We start from the raw sequence: 26,191 nt of genomic DNA, 5'->3' as shown, positions 1-26,191 counted from the left end.
CTTGTAATGTCTCCAATTCAAACACTGTTTTGTTAGATGTATGTTCTACCAGCCTCACCTAAAAGGGTAGCTTAACAGCTTGAGTTTCACAATTTCATTGCATTGTTAACCTCCCGCTGCGATCTGTTAACACATCCTACAATGAGCCTTAATTCCTTTATCACGCTTGCCACAAGCAGAGCAATGAGAAGGAGTGTCAGGGTGAGAAAATATTCCTGTGAGAGGAGCGCTGCTGAGAGATATTAAAATGAAAGCTGCTATTCTGTTTTACTCCTGTGATGGGAGCAAAATGATGAGGATTAGAGGAGGGAGATGTGGGAGAGGGGGTAAGGCTGAGTGGGGAGAAGTGACTTCAGGGACTTGGTGAAAAGAATATAGATTCTGTGAAAGGTTATTCTGCCGTTAACAAGCCAATTCTACCACAGCAAAAACTACATAGACCAAAGGTTAACAACGCTACAAGACAAGAGGCTAGTATGCTGGAAGCTAACTAGTCCCTAAAACTAATATGACCACATCTTAACCACTTTAACATGGCGCGCAAATCTGTAGGCTCAAGACCGTTTGTAGTATGTTTGTCGTCCAAGTAGTATCGCCCAATCACTTATCAGCAGGCTTTGGTGTATGGAGGAAAAACAGTCCGTGTGGAGAGCAAAAGCAGGCGGAACCGAATCCGCCTTATTGACACCCCGGCTCCCATCAGCGTCATCAGACAACGATTTAGCTTCTTATTAATCTCAGATCCCATCGGTTATAGTCTGAAGAGGATTTAGCCTCTGGGCACAACAGTGAACATGCCGGGGCATGTAGCCAGCGGTTAGAGATAAACAACTTCCTTTCCCGCATGCTGTTCACAGAAAAAGAACCGTTTTTTCTTGTGACTGACAGCAACTACTGCAGACAGCAGAAATCTGCATGCTATCAGCTAACAGTCTGTTCTAAAATTTAACTTGAAGATGAATTCCCTGGCGCTGTGTCACGAAAGCCATTCAGTGTTAGATTTCCCAACTTCCTCGAATGCATCATAAATAATCTGACCTCCGTTCTACAAACTTGTCATGTTGAAGTAGTTTTCTTCTCCTCTTGAGGACAGACCTGACAAAGCTTCATGTTGTTACTAATCTGCATCATGATGTTATTTCAGCAAACTGAAGAGCCGTTAATTAAAGTCGATCACAAGAGAATCTGTTTGTTTTTCGGCTTCATCCCGCTGAAGTAAGCCAGAGTGCAGCCTCTGTGTAACTTACTGTTTACAGTGAAACTGAGACTCAGCACGAACAGATGAACGGGCGCTCCTCCGGGGGAATGAACCAAGAGATGACCGTGTTTATTTAGCAGACATATCTGGAGGGAGAATTTACCTTCACTTTGATCTGAACACACGGTCGCTTCTCCAGCTGCTAACTGGACTGTAAACAATGCAGCGCACGGAGAAGGAAGTCTTGGCAGCCTTTATTGCTAAACGCTCGCTAAAGTTCCGGGTCACTCCCAGAGGCTATATCATAGTCAGACAATAGCCTATGGGTTCCGAGGTTGAGTGGGATTAACTCATTATTGGAACCACCCCCTCTCTGACCATTCGAGGAACTGCTGTTTTGGCTGTTTTGAGCATATTAAGCTTATTGGTATGATTAATAATAAAGGAAAACTGCAGCAGAACAAGGGTTTACTGCAGAATCATCACAGTTTAGATTACGGTACTACACTTTCATTCAGGAGAGACGACTTTGAAAGCTTTGCATTAATTTTAAACTGTATAAATTCCATTAAATTCAACATGACTGACTTATATTCATACCAGATTGGTCCCTATTTACTCGTGCTGCAGCTGCAGCGCGTCCTCAGTTAAACATGATTCTCACTCCATTTTCTCTCACTAATCTGCCGAGTGCTGACGCTGTGTTTTTATTCGTCCTGCAGGAGTCACCCTCTTTGTGGCACTTTATGACTACGAGGCGCGGACAGAAGACGACCTCAGCTTCAGGAAAGGAGAAAGGTTCCAGATTATCAACAGCACGTAAGTCGCTACAGCTGCTTATCAGACTGCCCGCACTCCGGAGGAATGCGAGTTTCCCATTTTATCACTGTGTGCTGCTGGGAGGAGAGCAGGCAGAGCGTCACATTTCAGCTGGGGTAAAAGTGGCAGCTTGTACATGGAGAAGAAGTGTTTCGGTTTCATAATCTGGAGCAGGCTGAAGCCCAAAATAAGTCTGCTTCACTGCAGTTTGTGGAAACAATACCTAAGAGAAAATGCAGATTCTGCATCAACTTTTTTATTGGGAACAAAGCATTTCCAATGAGGTGAAAGTGGTGGCTCCAACCATCAGCAGTAAACACAGTTTATTTAGGATTTACACAGGGTGGAGCAGAGCCTCCCGCACGCAGTGATGAGTGCGGTGCTCCTTCAAGACTTCCCTCCGAGCTTGGACAGGAAGTGCCCTGTTCCACCCACAGAGATGTTTGCTAGTCTTTCTTCCAGTCAGCTGAACTGCACACAGCGGCATGTGTGTGTGTGTGTGGATGGGAGGAGCAGCATGATCATGTCTTTAACCATCCTGGCCTCAGCTTGCGGATGGTTTTCATTTTCTTTCTGACTACATGAGGCCGTGTCTCAGCAGCTTCCTCTCTGTTTGGGTTCCTGCAGTGGTGCAGTGACATTTGAGGAGGCGGGAGGCTGCTGGGTCTGTGCCCTGACTCTGTTCTTCTTTAAATTGACTGTAATGAGGCTGCAGAGGGACGGGATGTTGACTCCATTGTTTTATCATAAAATTTATTAACTGTATGTAGCTGTCACAAAAGATGTAGTTTTGACATTTCTCCAGTAGATTGCTTCAGACTGCAGCTGCATAACAGCCTGTAGTGGCTGCAATGTTAAAGTTACATCACTCTCTTTAAAGCCACCAGACTCCATTGACAAAAACAGTAATTCTGCATTGTGGAACTACAGAGTCGCTTTGCCTCTTCTGCCTGATCTGTTGTTGTTTTGTGTTTCACAAACACTGCGCTGGATCCAAACTAAACATTTATAGCACCAAAGTCACACAACGATGCAAACAAACTTACTTATTGCGGCAGCACGAGACCAGCAACTTCTGTTTTCTACCAGGTGAAAACCCTGTTTTTGTCAGTGGAGACTGGTGGCTTTAAAGAAAGATATGTGGCTGCTGATCCTGTGTTAAAAAGAAGGATCTTATTCTTTAACAACAGGACAGAAGGATGCCTGCCTCTGTCTGGATGTTGTCAGACTCTTAGAATGACATTGTGTGTCTGTCAGCGGAAAAAATAAGAACTTTCAGTGGATGTACTTTGACAGAAATTACAGCCCGATCGTGGCTGCTGGCAAAGAAATCTACTAGAGCAATTCCAAAATCCCCGATATATGTAACAACAAGAAGCAGAACATGTGCCCAGGATTAAAACACCCGCCGTCCTCTGAGGCGTGTAATTCTAACGTTATTTAAAGAAATGCACATTAATGCAGCACCAGTGTTAGTTGCTTTATTGATTCAAACTGTGCTTCCACACAAACATACAGTGTCTCACATATAAAATGTTAATGCTTTTGCCATATGGGCCATCTCCTGATGAATTATGTAAACTCCATACATGTCCGCCTTATCACCACAGCCTCTGGCCCAGCAAGGTCAGCCTTCCTCCTCACCACACCCAGTTAGCATCCTGTCCCAGCCAGCATGTTGCACATTCCACCGCACACCTCCATGTCTGCTGGGCCTCCGCCAGAGCAGGAAGACCCTGTCATTAGAGCCCAGACTCCCTCCTCTTCCTCCTCTCTCTCTCCTCCTCCTCCTCCTCAGCAGGGGCCAGACAGAGCTGCATCTTCAACCCTTTCTGCCCTGCTCCTTCCCTCTTTCCTCTCCTCTCTCCCTCCCTCCATCCGCCCACGCCTCACTGCTTCAAGCAGCCTCATATATGGACTGGGCTTCTTCCACACTGACCCCTGCTGGACAAAAGGCGGTAAAAGCCTTAAATCTTCTGCAGCTCCTGCCTGTCAGAGCTGGCAGGAAGTGACTGACAGATGCCCGAGCAGGACCACCAGACATCCCACCACCCTGCCCTAGCCTCATTTTGTTATGTGATGGCATCCTCCAGGAAGCAGGGCTCCATCCCTGAATGTTTATAAGGCCCTGCATATAGCTCAGGCTTTTTATAACCCACAGCACGTGTGTTATTGTGAAGCTTCTTCAGACATAATCAGGAAACAGCTCCTGCTTTTACAGAACGCTACAAGACTACGCTGTTAGTAAATAAATAGTTCTGACTCAACTGCAGGCTATGAACACAAACACTGTGTTATGAATGTCTGCCTGTATGACTCCATGACTCCTCTAACCTCTAATCAACAGTCGAGATGTTCCAACACTATTTTCTCCCTCCATATATACATTCAGACGCTTGATTTACAGCGGAGAGTTACTAATTACTGCCTGATTGGAAAACAAATTACAACTGTATAATTATTCTGTATGGATGTGATGTGATTACCATCATTGTTGTATTGCCTGGTTCATATTTAAAACATACTTAAACAATAAAGGTTGTTAAAGCTGATATTATCCAGTCAGACAGTCAATGATAACTTAAAAACACAAACAAATAAGGGAATAAATAAGAATTCTGTATGAAGAACATCTTTTAAACACAACAAAACACAACACAAAACCCCTCTGAGGAGCATCAGACAAACTCGGATTTTTAAACTGAAAATGCCTTATTCAGTGTTTTCACTGGTTTTGATAACAAGTTGTGCAAGTTTGTTTCGAAGAGGAGGAGACCACCTGTTAAAAAAAAAACCTGTGAACTGTGGCTACTGAAGTAAATAAAACGTTGAAGTCATAATCTCTTTGGCGGCACCTATAGTGATAAACAGTAATTACAGGAGCACACTTCCCAGATATCCAGACAGTGTTGCATGTGTGACGTCCACGGTTGGCTCCGGTTGTAGCTCTTGATTTTCCTGGCTGACGGTCGCTTTCCGTTTCAGACTGTTTGCTTCATCTGAGCGTCGAGTTTGTTTCTTTTTCTTTGGATTTTCACTTCTTGTTGAAGTTGTATCTGTAGTCATCCATCTTTTCTTTGTTTGTTCAGCCATAGTAGATTACTGTTTACTCGCAACACTTGCAGAGAGCGGAGAAGCAGCCGCTTAGCTCCGCCTACCCTCTCTGGCAGACCAACCACTGCTGGCTGATGGAAAACGCGTCACTAACTGGGCGCCGCTTGTGATTTTTTCTGTGAAAGTCGCCACAGAGACCCAGTCTGTAATTCTGCAAATGCAAAGGCTTTCATCAGTGGGCCATAGGCTCAGTCACCATTGTGTTACCTCATTCGGTGATAGACAGTGACTTAACAGACATTTATTTACATAAAAATCTTTGAGATTATTACCTTAAAAACAAGCACTGCATTCAGAAACAAGCTAAGCTAACGTTAGCAGTTTAAAATCAGTTCCTGTTTGCTGCTTTGAACAGTAGTTGCTGCTGGAGACCATGATACATCCACAGTGGCAGCAAAGACCTGAACTTTGTCTGTCGGGAGCACAGCAAAAGTTGCTGCGTAGTGTCTGAGCAGTGAAGAAGAATAAGCACGAAACAAATTGTGGAACAAATAGATCTCTAAGGGCTGATAAATGTCTTGTTTTGTCCTTTGACTGGAGTACCTCCCGATAACAGACCCTGCACGTTAAGCTTTTGCTGAGGCAATCCGGAACTGGTATCGGTATCAGAACGACTCTAATCAGCCGTCACCGCGGGGAGAGAGTGTTTGAATTCATATTGAGCCAGGAGGGAGGTTCTTTGTTTACTCTTGTTGTTGTTTTCTGTCTTTTTGTGGCAGTTGGTTTAAGGGGGGGTTTGTTTCTGGAGACAAAAGAGGCAATGGGGGCGGACGGGACCCACCCCGCCCCGTCTGTTTATGTCTCCCCGGCTCCACATACTCACACATCTTACACCGCACAAACACATCCTCTCTCGCTCCTGCATACTTTCTCTCAGAAGGGAGATTGTTGAGACTCCCTCTCTCCCTCCCTCCCTCCCTCCCTCCCTTCCTCCCTCCCTCTCTCCCCCCTCACTCCCTCCCTCCCGAGGGATTCTTCATGAACAAAGGGAAGCAGGCCTGTTTCTGCCTGGGATGTCATCCCCAGGCGCTCCCCCATCATGGCTTTATTCAGCATAAATGAAGGACTAACAACGCCTCTCCTCTCCTCCCCCTTCCTCTCCTCTTTCTCTGTCTTTAGCATCCTTCTTACACACACAAACACACACACCATTCACACGCACGTTCCCTCCTGGTGAATAAGGGATGGTGATGGAAACAAGCACGGGGTGGTACAGTCTGTCAGAGAGACATTGTCAGAGCTCTGCGATGGGGGAGGAAATGTACGTGTGATTGTGTATTCATGTGAATGCATTGGTAATGATGGTAAACCACTACTGCGAGCTGTCCCTTAAGGCCGTCAGATATTGATGTGTGTAAAGAAGAGAGGGGAGGAATGAAGACAACAGGAAGAGAGGAGGAGAGGTGGTGGAGAAGTAAAGAGAAATGATGGGAGAGTCTCTGCAGTGTGAGAAAATATGTCGAGTGGTTAAAAAAACAAACATAAACAGCCTCAGAAATGGACCTGAAAGATTTCTTACACACTTCCTGTACAGAGGTCATGAAGTGCAGCTTATAAATGATCTATTTGCCTTTATGTGAGGAGGGAAGCCCTGGCTCTTCCTGCTGTTTACAAGCCAAGTCGTAAATATGATGTCGTCAAATTCAGACTGTCTGGTGCCATTTACATGAGCGTTGTGGGGATCCTTTCAAATAGAGTTGCACCATTATTTTTGAGAGCAGCGCTTTAAGTTGCATTTTGTGCTACATTCCGGCTCATGTACAACTTTTGCATCAAACTAAAGCTGTATCCCAGTCCACGGGCTGCAGCCTTCAAAGGAGGCGGTCCACGGAGGATGCTCCATTCATAGCCCGTGTAGACCGTTAAGACAAACTCAAATGAGACGGTCTGGTCAACTGGTAGCTAGCGGGCTTACTAGCTAGCAGAACTAATGTTGCGTAAGTTAATCTTTTATTTTAAAGATAATTTCAAGGACCCGTTCATTTTCTTAAACATGTGTAACACGAGCTATTTGTTTGAGTTGAAACCAAAAACTTTTACATTTTAAAGTGTATTCCTCGGCCGTTTAAAAGTCCGCCATCTTGTTTGAATTGGCAAGTAATGCATCTCGGGAAACGGTGGGCTGCAAGGGATGCACCTAACACGACACATTAGCACAAACAACACTTCAGAGACAGAACAGATCAGTATATTTTGAGATCATCATGAAAAACAACAAAGAGGCATTCACGAGGACGGCTACATATTATCTTCCTGTTTTTAATAGCTGCTGTAACTATGACAACCACAGACGGGCTACTTAACATGGTCTCTGTTGTTTACTCTTCCTCTCTAAACTGCCGCTCCATGTAGGCGCTCATCACATGCCAGCTCCCCCAAAAGTGAAGGCCAAACCTCTCCATCGCCCCCTGGAGGAGGGGCTGTTAGTTTAGGGAGCACTTGATTTGATATGCAGCAGAGTTTTCTACGGGCGGAAACTCTTTTTAAACATCAATAACACAGTCAGTTAATTATTTAATCATGGGAAACCAAAATCATGATCAGGATTAATGTTCGATTAATTGTGCAGCCCTACTTTCAATTACACAAACATCCGTACATTGTGGAGTTATGCATCGGTAGAAATCTCTGCCCTTTTAAATTTGACCAAAAAAACCCACCAAAAACAGACTCATTTTTCTGCATCTGCAAAGATTGCCATTTTAGAAGTCGCCCGATAAACAAATTCACAAAATATTAGCCACCATATACTCTCTGGTCTGTGGATTCATTGAGCTTCATTACTTTTCCTTTAGATCTTTACAGGATCACTATTGTTGCAGCTAATGAATGAACGTCCATGTACAGTATTTTAAAGCAGTTTCTCATGCTAATGTTTGGTGCAACTGAATCTTCTCTTTTAAAATGTAAAGAAATGAGGAAGGAGGAGGTGTGACGGACGTTTGTAGAGAAGACAGAGGATCTGAATGAATGGACCAGTGAGGGACGAACAGGCCTGAGGAGACTTAGTGAAGAAGAAAGCACAGAGAACATCAGAGACAGACACTAATGGCTGTGTGGGCGTGGAGGCTGAGGGGCCTTTAAGGAGCCTCTCCTCCTTCTCCTCCTCTGCCCTCTTTTTCCTTTCCAGACGTTTAGCAGACACCTTTTCAAAGCAGCTCAACTCCACTGACGTCACGTTCAGCAGAGGAGTTCAGAAGCTGAAATGACTGAAGGAAAACATGTATGTTTTCTTGAAGTAATAGTTCAATCAGTGTGATGTCCCAGTGTTACAGTCATTACTGAACTTGAGTTAAGATGTGGTAAGACAAGTCTGGAGCATAAAGACTGGAGGCAGAGGGGGGAAGGTGGCATAGACAGTCCACTAAACATAACATTTTATATAGTATATCGTTATTTCAACTCTATACGTTCTCTCTGTATGTTTTTAAACTCCATCCATCCATCCATCCATCTATCCATTTTCGTCCGCTTATTCGGAGCCGGGTCGCGGTGGCAGCAGGCTCAGAAAGGTGACCCAGGCGTCCCTCTCCCCAGCAACATTTTCCAGTTCCTCTTTGGGGATTCCGAGGCGTTCCCAGGCCAGACGGGATATATAATCCCTCCAGCGAGCTCTGGGTCTGTCCCCCGGGGTCTCCTCCCAGTTGGACGAGCCCAAAAAACCTCCAAAGGTATGCGCCAAGGAGGCATCCTAACCAGATGCCCGAACCACCTCAACTGACTCCTTTGATGCGAAGGCACAGCGGCTCTACTCCGAGCTCCCCCTGATCTCCGAGCTACTTACCCTCTCTCTAAGGCTGAGCCCAGACACCCTCTGAAGGAAACTCATTTCGGCCGCTTGTATCCGCGATCTCATTCATTCGGTCACTCAAAGCTCGTGACCACAGGTGAGGGTAGGAGTGTAGATCGACTTTGCTTCAGGCTCAGCTCCCTCTTCACCATGACGGTCCGGTACAATGCCTGCATTACTGCTGATGCTGCGCCGATCTGCCTGTCAAACTCAGACCCTGAGATGTTCAACTGAACATTTAAAATAAGTCTCCTCAGAATGACACAGTTTGACTTCAGTAACTGTAAATATGTTGGTTCCAGGTGTGAGACAGTGATGGCATCAGCCTCGGTGCTGTGTTTAATAAAAATGTTTGAAAAAGCAACTTTATACTTAATATTCATATTTTCTATGCACTCATAAACTGCTGATAAAACAACCACAGTCATGTTAGGTTTGTCCTTATTTGTAACATCATTTGAGCAAAGACAGTTTCCACACTGAGAGCAGGCAAAATGTAACGGAGCAGCAGCTGAAAACACGTCTCATGTCGTCCCCGTCTTCATTCACTGCACACATGCACAGGCTAGCAGGTTCCTGGTTTGAATCCTGGTTCAGCCATAGGGGCCCTTTCTGTGTGGAGTTTGTATGTTCTCCCCGTGCATGGGTGGGTTCCCTCCGGGTACTCCAGCTTCCTCCCACAGTCCAAAGACATGCTCATTAGGTTCATTGGTGACTCTAACATTGCATGTACACTACCAGTCGAATTCAGTCAAAAAATCAGTTCAGGTGTAACCCCGCCTCTCGCCCAATGACAGCTGGGATAGGCTACATTTGTTGATTTCCCCTCCTGGTTCGCCATCGACCCAATGCATATTCTGTCTTCATCTGCAATGTTTCACCTCTTTTATCAACCATTTCCTCATGTTGGGAGGATGACCCGCGTCCTCTTTTCTGACCCTCTGTTCCAGTCAGTTTTCCCCTATCTGCCAGAGGACATCCTCGACCTACAGCAGTGGTTTAAACAGTGTTTTGCATAAAGAAATGGGCGTGTACTTTGCTGTAAAAGTGGACATGTTTTCATGTTCATTTCTTCAGTGTGATAGGCTGTTACATCTATAGATATCAAGTTAAAATGTCTAAATGAGGGAGCTCTTACCCTGAAGCCTGGATCCTGGTCCCCTGCTCTCCTGTCCCTCTGCAGTGTTCACTTTAAAATGAAGGCAGAATAGCCTTAAAAGGAATTGTTTATTTAAAAGTTTATCGTCTTTTTCGACGTATATTTCATCAGCGTCAAGTGTTGAGATCGTTTGATCTACCAGCCCTAGCTTGCGCTTTATGTTTTCCACATGGACAGTATAAGGAGAGAGTCAAACCAAAGCTGTACTTTGATGTTATGTGGCACAGAGCGAGTCAGCTCCTATGAAATAAAGTGTATTAATGTGTTTTCCCTTTCTCCCCATCCTCTCTCTCTTTTTACAGTGAAGGGGACTGGTGGGACGCTCGCTCGCTCACCACCGGTGGCAGCGGCTACATTCCCAGTAATTACGTGGCTCCAGTGGACTCGATCCAGGCTGAGGAGTGAGTAGTGTCTCTGTGTGTGTGTGTGTGTGTGTGTGTGTGTGTGTGTGTGTGTGTGTGTGTGTGTGTGTGTGTGTGTGTGAATATGCTGGTACAGGACTTTCATCTAAACTTGCTCTGAAGTAGGGAGATTAGAGAACACTGTCCACAAACTGACAGCCGCACATGTGCAAACTTCTGAGGAAGGACAGAGAAGAAATGGTCATTATCCCGCAGTGTGGACTTTCCCTGCAGAGCGACGTTCATGTGACACTATAAAGAGATGGCTTTACAGTTTGAAATGCCAGCCAGACTGTGGGTGACCATTATGTGCGAACAGCTTTGGCATGAAAATGTACGTCAGTCCTAAAACATACCTTCATATGATGAGGGACTCACTTTTTGTGTGTTTGTGGATGAGTCAGAGAGAGATCTGAACCCCGCACCCCGCCCGCCTCCACCTGCCCCCACCTGCCCTGTCAGTCAGGATGAGGTCTCTGACTAAAGACTCATAAAGTTCAGTGTGAGGTAGAATCTCATCATGAGTCACTGGAGCATGCTGGGATTAAAGGCACAGAGGAGGTGTGGGAGCAGCTCCACGCATTGACACAGATCTACCTGTGTGAAATACTCACTTTGGTGTCACATTTCCTCCGTCTCTCAGTGTAGCTTCAGTCCTTGTGAGAAGAACTTCAAAAACGTAGGTCTCCAAGAGGTGATGAAAAGTTAAACTTCTACGTCAATCTCACTGCTGGATGAGTCAATCATAGCCTGTGTAGTCCGTTAAAGCCGAAGAGGATTCTTGTTTGCTTCACCAGCTGTTCTCAACCTTACTCTTGTGTCACCAAACGCCGCTCCTGATGCCTAGCATCAGGCAGCTAGCGGGCTAACTAGCTTTCATAACTAACAGCACGTAACTTAGCCTATTAATTTTAAGGTTCCTTCTGTTTTTCAACATTTGTATCTCTAGCTATTAGAGTTAAAACCAAAACGTTTACATTTAAAGTGTATTCCTCGGCTGCACAAGAGTCCACCATCTCGTTTAAATTGACGCACAATGAATCGCGGGATACGTTGGGCCGCGAAGGATGCACTCGATGGATCCTTCATGGCTCAGAAAAGGAGGACACATTTGTCGGCTGCATCTGAAGGAGCTTTTGAAATGGGACAACCTTCAACCGCTGGGACGCAATCAGCCTTTAAATACAACCTTCGAAGGCCAACCCAGCAGGGCCTGAACCTGTTATAGTTAATATGAAAGGAGAGCAGCTGGTTAAAAAACAAAATGCATATTTCAACATTTGAGCTTTTTTTGTTTGCATTTTCACTTTCCTAGTTAACCCAGGATCAGTAGGACCGGAGAAGTATAGTAAACTTGGATCAGGAAGTAGCGTAGTATTTTTGGGTGGGAAAATCACTCTGCGTGCATAATAATCATTTTGTGGGGTCCACAAGTAGTTCTCAATTACAATTCAGCTTTTTACTATTGCTAAAATTTGTCAAACTTGAATGCCATATCAAACTACAAATGTTATAAAGCATTAACAAACAAGTTTTTTACCTTAGCCCCTTTTTGGCTGACTGCCGGGGTCAGCCCGACACAAGGGTCTGTATGTGCATGAGTGACGGTACTTTCACAGCCGTCGAGAGAGAGAGTTGCATGTTGGACTTCCACTGACGCGACTCTCTGTCTATACGGCTCTGGATACTTTGTTCGGGGAGTAGGCGGGGCTGCTCGTCCACTTTCACACACGTTGTCATCGGGCTCATAAGGACAGTCCTTGTAACACATTGCCCACAAATGGACTGTACTTATATAAAGCTTTCCTAGACTTTGCGACCACTCCGTTATCACATCACATTATCACCTGAGGGAGCTGGGGATCGAAACTCCAACCTTCCGGTTGAAAGACTATCGATTCTACCACTGAGCCACAGCTGCCCTGCTCAAAGCGCACACTGACCTGATGCGCTCAGCCACATACTAGGTTTGGACCTGGTCTTGTTATCTTTTGTGGTGGCTGCCATCCAGAGCTGACAACAGGTCCAGGTGTAGCAAAATGGAATTTATAAAATAATGTAATGTATGATGAACACAGGGTAAATACAGAACACAAACCAAATGTCCTAACTTACTCCCAAAAGCCTTGCTATCAGTCCTAAGTGGCTGCAATGCTACTTACATCTGGCATTTTAGTTTTTGGATAAAATGAACAAAGACTTTGCTTTTCTTTAAGCCTTGGCCATCATGTGGTTAAAATTCAATTTGTTCCTGAGGCTGCTGAAGAGAAATAGACCTCCATACTGAAAATATTCATCATCTTCGGAACATGAATGTGCTCAGTGAAGGTCACAGCAGCTGCCAAATACATTTTATCATCCTTTTAATGTTTGTGCATACATGTATTTCTTGCCAAGAGGAAAATCTGACCTTATAATCACTAATGGAAAAGTTTGGAGGTCAGTATTACGATTGAACCTCCAACAACAACATCCAGAGCATAGCTTCTGGAGGTCACATGGACAGCTGAACATAACAAAACAACCTTGAATCAGAAAAGGTAAACACATTCAGCTGTAAGAGAAGAAATAATAACTCTTATAGTTGTCCCAGACTGAACTCTTCGGCCTTCAAAGCTGTCAGAGGCTGTATAAATATGACATTTTAGTGCGGGCAGGCAGTCTGGCTCAGTCTTGGATGAAAACCCAGATCTGCGGTGTGGGGACCAAAGAGCTTTAATTTGAAGGTGTTGATCACAAGCAGTGTTTCACTCCGCTAACAACATCTTAACGTTCTTGGGCACCATTGAGTCTTATAGTGAGTCTGTAGTGTAGGGTCAAAATGACTACAAGTTAATAGCATTGTAAGGGATTTTCTGGCTATGCAGAGTACAGGCAATCTGCTGTTAGAGCTAACACCTTTCACTTTCTCCTGTAATTGCAGCTGGTACTTTGGTAAACTGGGCCGTAAGGATGCAGAGAGGCAGCTGCTGTCCACTGGAAACCCTCGAGGGACCTATCTCATCCGGGAGAGTGAAACCACAAAGGGTAAAACCACAGACAAATACTTTTAATGACAAGTTAACCCTGTGGAAGTAGTCTGACCTCTGATACTTCACTCGCAGTGTTTTACTGCTGTGGAGTACTTACTCTCAATACTTGTGAAGTGAGAACCAAATTGTTTCCATAGCAACAAGTTTAAAGTACTTTATTCAGGTGAAGTTAAACCAAGACCAAATTTACTTTGAGGTCTACATGTCTCATACCGAGACAAAGTTGAGGAACTGTTTCAGTAGATTAAAGCCAGCAGCCTTGAAAGTGGCTGCTACGACTTCAACGCTCATTAGAAGTGTTGTCTTTGCCACTGACAGGCTCAGGTAGTCATTCAAAGTGATTATTCACAGAGATAGACTTGAACTTTTTTTTGCAATTAAGAAAATGCATCATATCGCTCTCTTTAAAGCCACCAGACTACAGTGACAGAAACAGTCATTTACCTGGCAGACTTGCAGGTCTACTGATTTCTGATAGGTGAGTTGTCTTATTTGATTAGTTGGGATTTAATCTCTATTTACGCGCACCACTGGATGTTAGTCAGGGAAGTGATCTGGTTTCCGTTTGTAGTAAGCCTGTAGTGTGAGTAATATTGACCAATCACGTATCAGCAGGCTGCAGTGTATGCAGGAAAAACAGTCCGTGAGGAGAGCAAAAGCAGGCAGAACGTAATCAGCCATAATGACGGCCCCCATCAGCGTCATCTGACAACGATTTAGCTTCTTATTAATCTCTATAAACAGACATCTGCATGCTAACAATCTGTTCTAGATCTAAAACTTCAACTTGAGACTAATCTGCTTAATGCTGTGTCGCGAAAGCTGTTTACAGTGAAACTGAGACTCAGCACAAACAGATGAACGGGCGCTCCTCCGGGGGAATGAACCAAGAGATGACCGTCTTTATTTTGCAGACATATCAGGAGGGAGGATTTACCTTCACTTTGATCTGAACACCAATTGCTTCTCAAGCTGCTAACTGGACTGTAAACAAAGGCTGTATCGTTTTCAGACTATAGCCGATGGGTTCCGAGATTAGTTCAGATTAAACACAATATTTCTGTGACACCCATTAACAAAAAAAAAACGTACTAGTTAACATAAGAGATAAAATTACTGTTTTTGTCAATGGAGTCTGACAACAGCTGTTTTTTTAATATGCATCTGACGTTTTGTAAAAAAATTAGAGCCTGTCTCGCTGCTGCAGGCAGGTTATGCAGGTACTCCTGCTGCTATTTTCTTATATAAATCATTTAGGTTCTTGATCTTCGGCTCAACCTGTGATGTTTGTGTTCCCCAGGTGCCTTCTCCTTGTCCATACGGGACTGGGATGACGTGAAAGGCGACCATGTCAAGCATTATAAGATCCGCAAGCTGGACAGCGGCGGGTACTACATCACCACCAGGGCTCAGTTCGACACGCTGCAGCAGCTGGTTCAGCACTACTCAGGTACAAACACTAAGCTTTCTGTATCTGGATATGTATTGTCTGGTGTGTGTTGGATTAGACTGAACAATGCTACATAATACAATACTACCTGTTTGTAGAGTAAATTAAAGAATGTAATTTGGTTATTTTAAGGACATTTTCTGGTTGATTTGAGGATGTATTGTGAACAGAGGCAGAGGGAAACAGCTGCATATACAGACAGAAATGATGTTTGAATATAGGCCAGATTTTAAGCTGCATTACACCTGAGAAGCCTTGGACATTAGAAGAATTTAATTACCGAGAAATGAGTCAACATCATGTCTGTAGTGAAGTTTTTGTGTCTTCCTCTTAAGCTGATCTCCTAAATTTGGTTTAATAAGCTGCATAACTGGTGCAAAACCTTCAAAATCTTTATTTTAGATTTAGATAAGGTTGTTGCCTCATGCAGCTTTAAACCTGCAGCACTGAAAGAATATGGTATTTATGTGTATGCATGTGCAGCAATGAGCCTGAAAGGCACCCTCAGTGGTCCGGCTGCAGAGTGAAAGAGTCTGCGTTAACCAACAGAGAGATGTTGCTATAGAGAGATTTGTTATGATGGAGACGGCACGTTGACACTGTGGCCACATTTGCACAAGCCCAAACAGCTACGTCAAAGCCTGCTCTCCTGCCTGGTGTCCATTTCCTTGAATTGATCCAGAGTGCATTAAGCAGACACTGTTACACTGTAATTGCATCTGGTCTGCCAGCACAGATTCGCATTAAGGAATAAAAGCCACTTATCATGAGGCACAAATAGAAAGCTAATGTGTGTCAGATTAGTCGCTTTGCTGCCGCACATACGTCGATAAATATTTGTTTATATTTACATCATTTATCGCGCAGTGAACAAGAAGCATGACGTCGTATTAGGAGTAGAAACACACTTTCTCCTCTTAAGCAAAGACAGAGAGGGAGTTTGAGTCGCTGTGAGTTCATCCACATGTCAGGAGGTGACCGCTGCATCTGTGCTGCTCACACACACACACACACACGTGATAAACAGATTTACAGGATGAGACAGAGATTGTTTTCATCATGCAGCCTGTTTTGTCTCCATCTCTTTCTTTAGTTTGTTCTCATGTGTTTCTCTCACGCTGAGTCTACGAGTAATGATGACAGATATACACACGAGTCTGAGTCCTAATTCTGTTTCTTCTTCTTTTAACACTCACGCCCTCTCATAGGGAAAAAGGATATTTTTCCTGTCATGCTCCACTTGTCACATTGACTTATCGATCGTTGCTCTACAATCAACAGCATGGATTTTCTGTATGTGTTTGTGTCATGGCACATTAACCTTCCCTCCACATTTTATCAGCACTCCAGATGACGTATGGAGCCGACAACAAATAACCTTGACTTCTTTCAGGGCTTGTGCTATTATTGCTCTCTGCTTTACTCTGTTTGTCACAGCTTTATCGTGCTAAAGAGCGTATCTGGCATCTGAAAGGTTAACAGACCAACTTCAAGCCCACCACGTTTAGAGTGAAATTATGTTATGTTTGAAAGAACAAACAACCTGTTCCTCTTACAAATACACAGCTGAATCATGAAAGTCATAGGCAAAAAAGCAACCCTGCTTTATTCAATGCATTTTGTGTTTGAGCTGCTACAACCACTCTGCCTAGTATGATCAGCAGCTAACAAGTTTATCAGAGCAAACTTAGGAGGAGCATTGATCAGTAACTTACATGACTGAGTCAGTTCATTGAACACAGCAGTGGCAGCTCCCGCACTCACAGGATCCTGTTCTATCATCAGTTGCTGAAGACGGCATAAGAGCCGAAGCGCGTTCATCCGTGACCCACATTAAAGTCACTTTTACAGGATCCTGTGAATGCCGCAGCTTTTTGTTTTTCTGAGTCAGTTCATTAACATGACTAACTAACTGACTTTATCCCTCGACTGAATGTACTCATGTTGAAAACTCATGTCATAGTAGGTCCTTTGCTGCGTGTCTTCCCCCACTCTTCCCTTGTTTCCTGTCTCTCTTACTCTGCAGTGGATGCTTTTAAACAAAAGTAGCGTGCTCACGCTTTAAAGCAGCACTGCATGACTTTTTTATGTGAGCGTAGACTGAATCACCATGAAGAACAAGCTAACTGACAGCTAACTGGGATACCCATAGACATACAAAGGAGATAATCTCATGTTAAATCACCAAAATAGTTTATTCCTGTTGTTGTTTTCGGACATAACTCTATCATTTAAATACATACAGGTAAACACAGTGGTCCGACCTCACTGAGGCTTCTGCTGGGATTATTTTATGTCCTGTATAACTTCTTCATCTCACTGCCAGTCACACTGACTAAAACACATTCTCCCACCCTTTAGCGACATGATCTAAACACACTCACAGAAATGCTACAGCACTTATAAACTAGTAAAACTGTAGCCCCTTATACACTGCCAGTTCAAAGGCAGGATTACGCCTCTGTTAGGAGGCAGAATGGTGGGGTGAAGTCGTTCCGCCTATGAGCCGGCATGGGAGGTAGTAACAGAGGCGAAACGGCGTCTGTGTAAAGCCAGCGGAGCCGGCAGTGTGTTTGTTTACACCTTGCGCATGTTTTGCTTCTGCATTGCTGGAATGCTATAAAAACACACACTGAAGCGGCTTTATGCCGGCGTTGCTTGGTTCAGTGTAAAATGGCAAAGGCTTCATGACGGCGGAGCTTCGTTACAGCGCTGTGGCGGAACCGCAGAGTAAAAAGGGCTAGTGTTTCTGTTTCAACTAGTTTTATAAATACACATTATATGCACATGATGCAGGGGTTTTCTGCACAGAAGTATTTGTAAAGTATTTGATTCATCCTCTAGCACCTCACATTGTTCTGATAGCAGGAGCTTTTCTTGTTGGAACACGAGATGAAAAACTGGTGCAGTCTAAGTGCTGCTTTATTCCAGTTAGAAATGAAATGGCTCAGGTTTGGTTGTTGATTACAGAACCGTTGTCATAGTGACTTTGATTTAGTGCTTAATATGTTCTCATGAAGAAACCAACAGTGAATAACAGACAAAAAGATGTCGAAAACAGCTTCTTCTTTTAGTACTAGTAAACTAAAGAAAGGACTGAACTCTGATCAAAGCACAACATTCATTATTTGAAGCTGCCTGCCTTTCTAGGAAACACGGCCTGTTTTGATGCGTGGCGTGGACACGGTCCACATATTGACAGGTTTTATGACAGCCAGCAGAGTGAGCATGGAGCTGTATTGATGTCCGAGGCAGCGGGCAGGCGGCCCAGATGGGCTATGATGGCCGAGCTGCAGGTTGAACAATCCCACGAGTCAGACGCAGGCCTTTATCTCATCTTTACTGTCCCGCGCAAACAACCCAGGGTCTTATCTTTGGCAGTGGGGAGGGAGGGGGGTCACTTTGTCCCTGGAGTATTAAGAGGGAGGGGGGTCTCACTAGATATCAACATGGAAGTACCAACGGAAACTCTGCCCAAATCCACCGGCTGAATCAATGAGGGACAAACATGAGCGCTTCCTCCAGAGTGAAAGCAAGAGATGTTTGATGACACAGGTGGCACGATCGAAGAGGAAGCAGCTGGAGACGCACTCTGTTGCCTCAACAAGCATGGCTGTTAATGCTCCTCATGGTGCATAAAGTCCCTCCGTCTTTATGTTTGACCACAACTGTAGATGTACATTACCCAGATGAGTGGCTGACGCCCTGAGCTGTCTCTGTACATAGATTACTGTCATCATCGTAAAAGGGAGCTGCAATTAGCCAGAATGAGCCATGTTCACCTTGATTGACTGACAACAAGCCGTTTTATAAGACCTCAAATTATGAATATTTTACCTCAGCTTATCCCTCAAACATGACAAATACAGCCACATTTAGCTGTCAGGCTTACACTGACTGGTGATGGGATCATATGTAGATACATACAAAGATAGTTATGGGTATTTCTATGCTGATATTCAGGTGATTTCACTCACTTACTATGAGATATAAGACGTTATGAAGATACTGTGTTGAGTCTGAGCCCTGCTGACCGTTAAGAGGTGTTTCTGGTGGAGCCACATGACTGCCACCTGAGCCCCGAAAAACAGCGCAACTAAATAGGATCACCTTTTAGTTATTTGCAGTAAGCATGATTAGGAGACATTAAATAGAGACGACTGCCCAGTTTCTGCCTGTACACACTGAAACACAACCCTGGGGTATTCAGAATAATACTTTGAATGAAAGTCGAGCATTTTAGAAGGACTTAGCCTTCGAGGAATTCCCCCTTAAACAGACTGTGACAGCACCTCTGTCTCACTGACTGCTGGGTGTAAGTTCCTCGTGGCGTTTAATTTGTGCAGAGATATGTCGGAGCTTGCAGCACTCTGGCTGATTTGATGATCAGTGAGTCTCATGGAGAGCACATTAGACTGATTACTGCTGCATAACCTGACCTGGAAACAGCAGGGGAACGAAAGGATTGTCAGCTTTCATAATTACTCTGCTCTTTGTTGTCTTTGTCTCCAGAGTTGTTGCTTTCAGGCTTCCTCTGCTCTGCTAACTCTGTCTGAATCTCTCTCTTTGCTCCTGTCTGTGCATCGCTGCGCGGCGCGTGCAGACCGAGCCGCCGGGCTCTGCTGTCGCTTGGTGGTTCCCTGCCACAAAGGGATGCCCCGCCTCGCAGACCTGTCCGTCAAAACCAAAGATGTGTGGGAGATCCCGCGGGAGTCTCTGCAGCTCATCAAGCGCCTTGGGAACGGGCAGTTTGGGGAGGTCTGGATGGGTACGGATCCAGACACCTGTGGTAGAGGAGGCTGCATGGAAGGGGCCACACTGAGCCAGCAGAGACACCAGACTGAGTCCACATCACAAACATATAATCTGGCCTGGGAGGGGAGGGGGTGAAATGAGAAAATAGGGCAGGAAATTTTAATAATCCCTGTTTGGGACTTTTGCCAGGGAAATAATTCTGGTTTTTGACCTCTCCCTCCCAAAATCATCTGGAAAAACATCCCATGTGTCAGGAGACTCTGCTCTCACAGTGTAAAGATGGCTGCCGTCCATGTGCCTCATTGCATGCTCCCCTCCCTGGTAGTTAACCCTGTGTGCCTTGCCTTCCCTCCCCCTGTAGAGAGTGCGGATGGTTTGTGCTTTAATTTAACGGGCGTGTGTGTGAACTACATCCCTGACACTATGGGCTTGAGTCATGATGCCTGGGAGATCAACAGAGACGCTCTTGAGTTGGAACTAAAGCTGGGGACGGGATGTTTCGCTGATGTGTTTTACGGTAAGGAAACACTCCCCCAAAAAAAGGACAACTTTTTAATGATCAATTTGGCAACCCTGGAAACAACATACATCATTGTCCCTGACTCCTTAAATATACCAAGAAAGTATTTTGTTTGTTTTAATAGAGATGAAACAAAAGCCATTTTATCCTTCGTGTTTTTTTGTGACACATGATCCTTAAGATAAGTACAATACAATAATACAATAAAATGTTTCACTCTACTGTTGTTTCAGAAATTAATCAGTAATAATGAAGTCCTAACTAAAATAATCATAATATAAGTACATGTATTAACCAAAGCAAACTCTTCATATAGAGCAAAACAACCATGAGACAAAAGTCTTTCTTTTGGCTTGAGTTTTGTATTTCTTCCTGCCAAAGTAACTCTGAATTGACATTAAAGTAAAAAGCAGCTAAACATTATATTAAAACTCTCAATCCTGCTTAGTTATCTGGCTAGCTTAGCATCTGCAGCCTTATTAAGCTAAATGGCGAGACTGATAGCTATTGCATCTATACAATATTTACTCTTTTCTTTTCAGAAACTAAAGTGGAGATCTTTATAACTGTTGACTATTTATAATGAGATCACAAGCCAGCCTCTTCCTATTATTCTACAGTACAAGCACACGTCTTTTCCTGCACGTGCTTGCTAAACAAGCTAGCAAACGAATAACCACAGGAAAGCTGACGTGCTGAAATCAGTTTGCAGTCCACATAGCTAACTGGCTAGTCAGGTGTAGCTTGTTAAATCTGCAAATGTACAAATACTTATTCCTCCGCACCTTTGCTAATAAAGCATTGCACCTTGCCTGTAATCTAAAGAGCGCTAAAGTAGCATAAACAAGCTAGCGGTCAAATATCCCCTGGGGAAAGGTGAAGCACCAACTTCAGTTTGCAAGCCATAAAGCTAATTGGTTTTTCAAGTGCAGAAAGGTAAGAAGTAAGAGGTTATTCCTAAACACTTCTGCAAATCAAACGTTGCGTGTTAAGCGTGTAAGCTAAAGCTACCAGTGCAGGTTTGTTTTTGTGTCCTGGTGCTCCTGTCAGTCAGGAACACATCAGCCCAAGCTGAGTTTTAGTAATTATTTCTCAAACTATTAGCTCATTCACTCTCCTTTCCCATGTGATTACTTATTTAGTGTTTCATGGTCATTTGGACGAGGGTGTGTTCTTATCTTACCCCAGCTGGACAGATACCGAGGAAAGGCTTCTCCCAGATGACAGCCAGCCTCTGGGATCCTATTACCTCACAACACAGCGGGTGACCGCTCAGTCCAGACTCCCGAAAATGTCCGCACAGCTGCATCATTAAAGAAGCCTACTCTGATTTATGAGCTTACTCTCAAATTAAACCCCCAAACCCAGCAAACACATGTACACCAAACGTCAGCTGACGTACGTTGTCTTCCTCTTGGGTCCCTACTAATATTCCTGCATCCATCACTGTCACAGAATGAGATAAATGGAGTACTACTTTACTGGAGTGATTACAGTGATCCTTATCTTATTATGCGTGCTCTCAAACAGTAGCTAGAGGCAGTTTCACATTGGTGGCATTGCCATTGTGATGAAGCCAGTGAGGAGCTTACATGCTTGCTTTTGTTAATCATCCTACAAAGGATTATCTGCTCCTGTGTTGGCGTATTGTGACTCTCAAAGCCCAGCAGGATCTCTCCTGGCTTTTAAAAGCCATTTCAAATCAAGGTCCACTCTAAATCTCATAGCCATTTAATTATCCTTCAGCACAGCCTCGGTGCATGAGAATTACAGTTGAGCTTATTCTCAAAGTCTCCTGATCTCATTCTGTGCCGCATGTTTACCTCATTGTCATTTCAAAGCCAGACTGTTTGACTCTCAGCCGCCAATCATCTCCTCAGGTGAGACAGCAGGCCCGTCACGTCTGACTTTGAAATGGTTTGATTTGAATACGAATCCATTTTCCCGCTGTACTGAGTCCAGCATGTGTGTGCGTGTGCCAGGAACGTGGAACGGCACCACTAAGGTGGCGGTGAAGACTCTGAAGCCCGGCACCATGTCCCCAGAGTCCTTCCTGGAGGAGGCTCAGATCATGAAGAAACTCCGCCATGACAAGCTGGTGCAGCTGTACGCCGTGGTGTCTGAGGAGCCCATTTACATCGTCACAGAGTACATGGGCAAAGGTATATACACAACACTCACACACAGGCTTGCACAGAGCTCTGTGCAGAAGCTTTCATTACTAACACGTTTTCAAAACTTTGCTGTAGAGTTTTATACATTTAGTTGTATAAAAGTTGGAACTGTGGAGAATCTAAAAGTAAAATTAAAAAAGATCCAGAGTCCGACTAGAAGCCCTTTGAGGCTGCTTTGTTTGCTGCACCCCATAATCCAAGTTTAGTATAGGTAGAGCTGTGCAGACAAAACTGGCATCTACCAGGACCTTTAAGATCCTACCTCAGCTGCTGCAGGAGCCGGATTTGTCAACAGAGCTGTCAGTCATCCTTTTTAAGCATCAAATAACTAATTAAAAATAAACTTGGAAAAATGAACACTTGGACATAAATCAGCAAGATAAGAACTAACTATAATGACAGAAATTTTATAGTTTGACTCATGTCCCATCTGTTAACATGGAGGAGGCGGGCTTTATGACCTATACTGCAGCCAGTCAGCAGGGGGCGATAGAGAGGGCTTGGCTTCACTTTTAGGGAGCTGTCACGTCGGCCATCTTTTTCTGCAGTCTATGGATGGACTCATCACTTAATCATCTCTTTTGTGGCGCCCAAAGCCTGCAGAAGCCTAATTATACTTCTGGTCGAAACTGAGTTATAACTAAAAATGAACTTCAAAATCAGACCACAGAAAGTGAATTGTTTATTTTTTTTGTTATTGTCTTCAAGGTAAAAACATAATGCAAAGGCTGAAAGAAAACAACCACATGGTATTTACTGCACTTTGCTTTGTCATTACTTTTACTATTCAGACAGTTTAATGCGTTGCAAAGGCAGAGTGCAGTTATTACATTTCTGGAGTCAAAGAGCGTAAAGTTAGTTTTACCGTTCCTGCCGTTTGGCTCTGTAGGGTGGTATACATCAGCCTTTTTATGCTGTAGTGTGTGTTTAACGCTGCACAAGCATGCATGCAGGCTTTGTGTAAACTTTCATTGAAGCAGAAGTCACAATAATAGTAAGTGTTCTGGTTCTGTGGTGGTATGTTCCGCCCTTTGTTTCAAAGAGAGGCCTTCAGAACGATCCTTAAAAAGAGTGGAATTCAGAAACTCCACAAGAATGAGCTGCGGATGCTCATAAAACACCAGAGAGCACAAGAACGGAAACTTTGATGTGCATCAGTGTGTCTGCGTGCCGAGGCGGCCACATCTAGGTCAGGCCATTATGTCGGGAGGAGAATGTGTTTTTAAACAGCAGATCTATTGTGATTTAAATACATAAGTATTTGTGGCGATCATCAAGTCCTCCAGTCCTCTAGTTATCCTCATTGTTCATTATGAAAGTGAGCAGGCAAATTACAAACCCCATGTCTCCAGAACATCCAAAACAACATTGTTGCCTGTGGTTTTAATCTCTGTGTTACAAACAGTTCCTGACGAGGACGGGGGAGGAGGGCGCCCCTGACTCACTGATGCGTCTGAGACATACACTGTGACTCTTCAGTGTCTGCGTGTTTCGTGGACTGTAATCAGACGTGTGTTTGTGTCTGCTGCAGGAAGCCTGCTTGACTTCTTGAAGGATGGTGAAGGACGAGGGTTGAAGCTGCCGAACCTGGTCGACATGGCGGCACAGGTATACCTTCATCAAGAGGTCTGACTCTGTTACACTAAAGGAGCAGGGAGAGACGACTTGTCCCTCATGATTGGTTTTCTTGAAAACAACAGGAAAGATCTCCTATACTTTAGAAACTTGAAACTGTATTTGCTTCAGCTGCAGAGGCAAACAGGCCTTTATTATGTCCACTCTCTGATTAAATGAATATATTTTATTATATTTTAGGAAGCCAGTGTTATTTAGCTGTAGATGATTTTAGAAAGAAGAAGAACTGCAACTAATGATTATTTTCCTTAATGATTTAATCTACTAATTATTATGACTACCAATTGAGGTGGAGGTAGACCAGTAACTCCTGTGTTCTGTGAGGTAAAATTACTGTTTTTGTCAGTCTGGTGGTTTTGAAGAGAGAAATGCAACAGTAGTTAAAAATAAAGGATCTTCCTCTTTAACTAAGAGGTCTATCTCTGTATCTCTGTTTCTGTAATGTTGTCAGTGGCAAAACAAGAACTTCAAGTTGATGTTCTTTGATTGAGCACATTTCAGCAGTTACAGCTCCTTTGTGGCTGCTGGATCAATCACTAAACTCCCCCCACATGAATCCTGAAGTCACAGTTGCCGTATTCAGCACAAAAAGCCAAGATGATGTTTTCAGCGAGTGTTGATGCAGCTGTGCTCACTGCTCTGCTCTGCAGGTGGCAGCAGGCATGGCCTACATCGAGAGGATGAACTACATCCACAGAGACCTGCGCTCAGCCAACATCCTGGTGGGAGACAACCTGGTGTGCAAGATCGCTGACTTCGGCCTGGCCAGGCTCATCGAAGACAACGAGTACACCGCTCGGCAAGGTCGGGCTTCCTGCTCCTCCTTTCCCACAAGCACACATGATGTTATGTGCACATGCTTAATGCTCCCACCCACACAGAGTCTCATGCTGAATGACCGCATTAGGTCACGGAGGAAACTCTCTGAGCGGGCTGCAGAAATATGCAACACGCCCACATCAGAATGACGAGCGCATGGTTAGCTTTGAAGTTCTCTTACTGTGCAAACCTTTAGAGACGCAGAGGTTATAAGGCATGTTTAATGCAAGTTAATTATGTGTGACCATTGAGTGCTGCTAGCCTGTTAATCAGACTGAATTAGCTTTTTACTGACGTGTCCATCCTGTCAGCAACATTTCAGTCCACCCTAACCTACTTTCTTTACATTGGAAATAGTACTTAAAATTATCTGAAGCGATCTGTATTTGTTGAAAATGTAGCAGGGGGTCCTTGAGTGATGCACTTGTTTTTTAAATGTGAGAGAGAAGAGGACCGAGTCAGAAGTATACACCTGCAGCTGCTCGCTCCATTAATGCTCCTGTCATCTCCTAAAGGTGCAAAGTTCCCCATCAAGTGGACGGCCCCGGAGGCTGCGCTGTACGGGAAGTTCACCATCAAGTCGGACGTGTGGTCGTTTGGCATCTTGCTGACGGAGCTGGTCACCAAGGGTCGGGTGCCTTACCCAGGTGAGGAGGGGGGAGGGTTAAACCGACAGCAGAGGTACCTTTCACCTTGAGCCACTGGGGATAAAGTCGATAAAGTGGCCTGATAAGAAGAAACCTCTCCTGTATGTTTCCAAACACGGCTCTTTCTATGACAACAGGCGGCCCCTCCTGCTGTCTGTGGGACTAAAAGGTTCTTTAATGCTTGAGTAACCTTCTCTCCCTGCCAGAATGTGAGATAACCTTTAATTACCAGAGCTCGCCTGTGGGACAGCTTGAATTTCAGACAGAAACTGCAAGAGAAAGCGTGGGGAGGCTGGGGGGGGGGGGGGGGGGGGGCACGGAGTGCACTCAGAGTGCTGCTCTGTGCAGGGAGGGAAACACATGCTTGTCCAGATGGGGCTGGTGGGCTGGCTGAGCTTCAGGGAGATGGTGAGCACACAGGGAGCTCAGGGATAGCGCTATGCTAACAGATGTGTTAGCATCTCTCTGAAGCCATCTCTGGGTCCTTTGCAGGGGTCAGTAGTCATTATATTTTGTACTCTAGTGAAATGAGTGTTACATCACTGAAGTAGAATTATAAGTAGACCCTTTTATAATAACTACAGGACTGAAAGTACAAAAGTATATACTGAACAAGCTATGTACGTTTAGTAACATTCTGAGTATATACTTGCACACTGCTGTCTGGGTCCCACTTCT

The 26,191-nt window shown here is 44.4% G+C and overlaps 1 protein-coding gene across 3 annotated transcripts in view; it reads left to right on the top strand.

The window, feature by feature from the left end:
- Positions 1-26,191, top strand: part of fynb (FYN proto-oncogene, Src family tyrosine kinase b) — an 87,135-nt gene that overhangs the window by 56,099 nt on the left and 4,845 nt on the right. The window contains exons 4-13 of one of the 3 annotated variants that reach the window (XM_069657478.1): positions 1,921-2,017; positions 10,383-10,481; positions 13,405-13,508; positions 14,814-14,963; positions 19,567-19,731; positions 20,080-20,235; positions 22,221-22,400; positions 23,944-24,020; positions 24,698-24,851; positions 25,382-25,513. In XM_069657478.1, coding sequence (XP_069513579.1) covers positions 1,921-2,017; positions 10,383-10,481; positions 13,405-13,508; positions 14,814-14,963; positions 19,567-19,731; positions 20,080-20,235; positions 22,221-22,400; positions 23,944-24,020; positions 24,698-24,851; positions 25,382-25,513 — 1,314 coding nt within the window. The remainder of the gene's footprint in view (positions 1-1,920; positions 2,018-10,382; positions 10,482-13,404; positions 13,509-14,813; positions 14,964-19,566; positions 19,732-20,079; positions 20,236-22,220; positions 22,401-23,943; positions 24,021-24,697; positions 24,852-25,381; positions 25,514-26,191) is intronic. The other 2 variants (XM_069657477.1, XM_069657476.1) reach the window with 2 other exon arrangements.

This window comes from Semicossyphus pulcher, unplaced genomic scaffold, assembly GCF_022749685.1.
Source record: "Semicossyphus pulcher isolate SPU_LCO1_2020_fin unplaced genomic scaffold, fSemPul1.0.p SCAF_11, whole genome shotgun sequence".
Classification (NCBI taxonomy): Eukaryota; Metazoa; Chordata; class Actinopteri; order Labriformes; family Labridae; genus Semicossyphus; species Semicossyphus pulcher.
The sequence above is the reverse complement of the archived record's forward strand: the minus strand, read 5'-3'. Positions and strand labels throughout refer to the sequence as shown.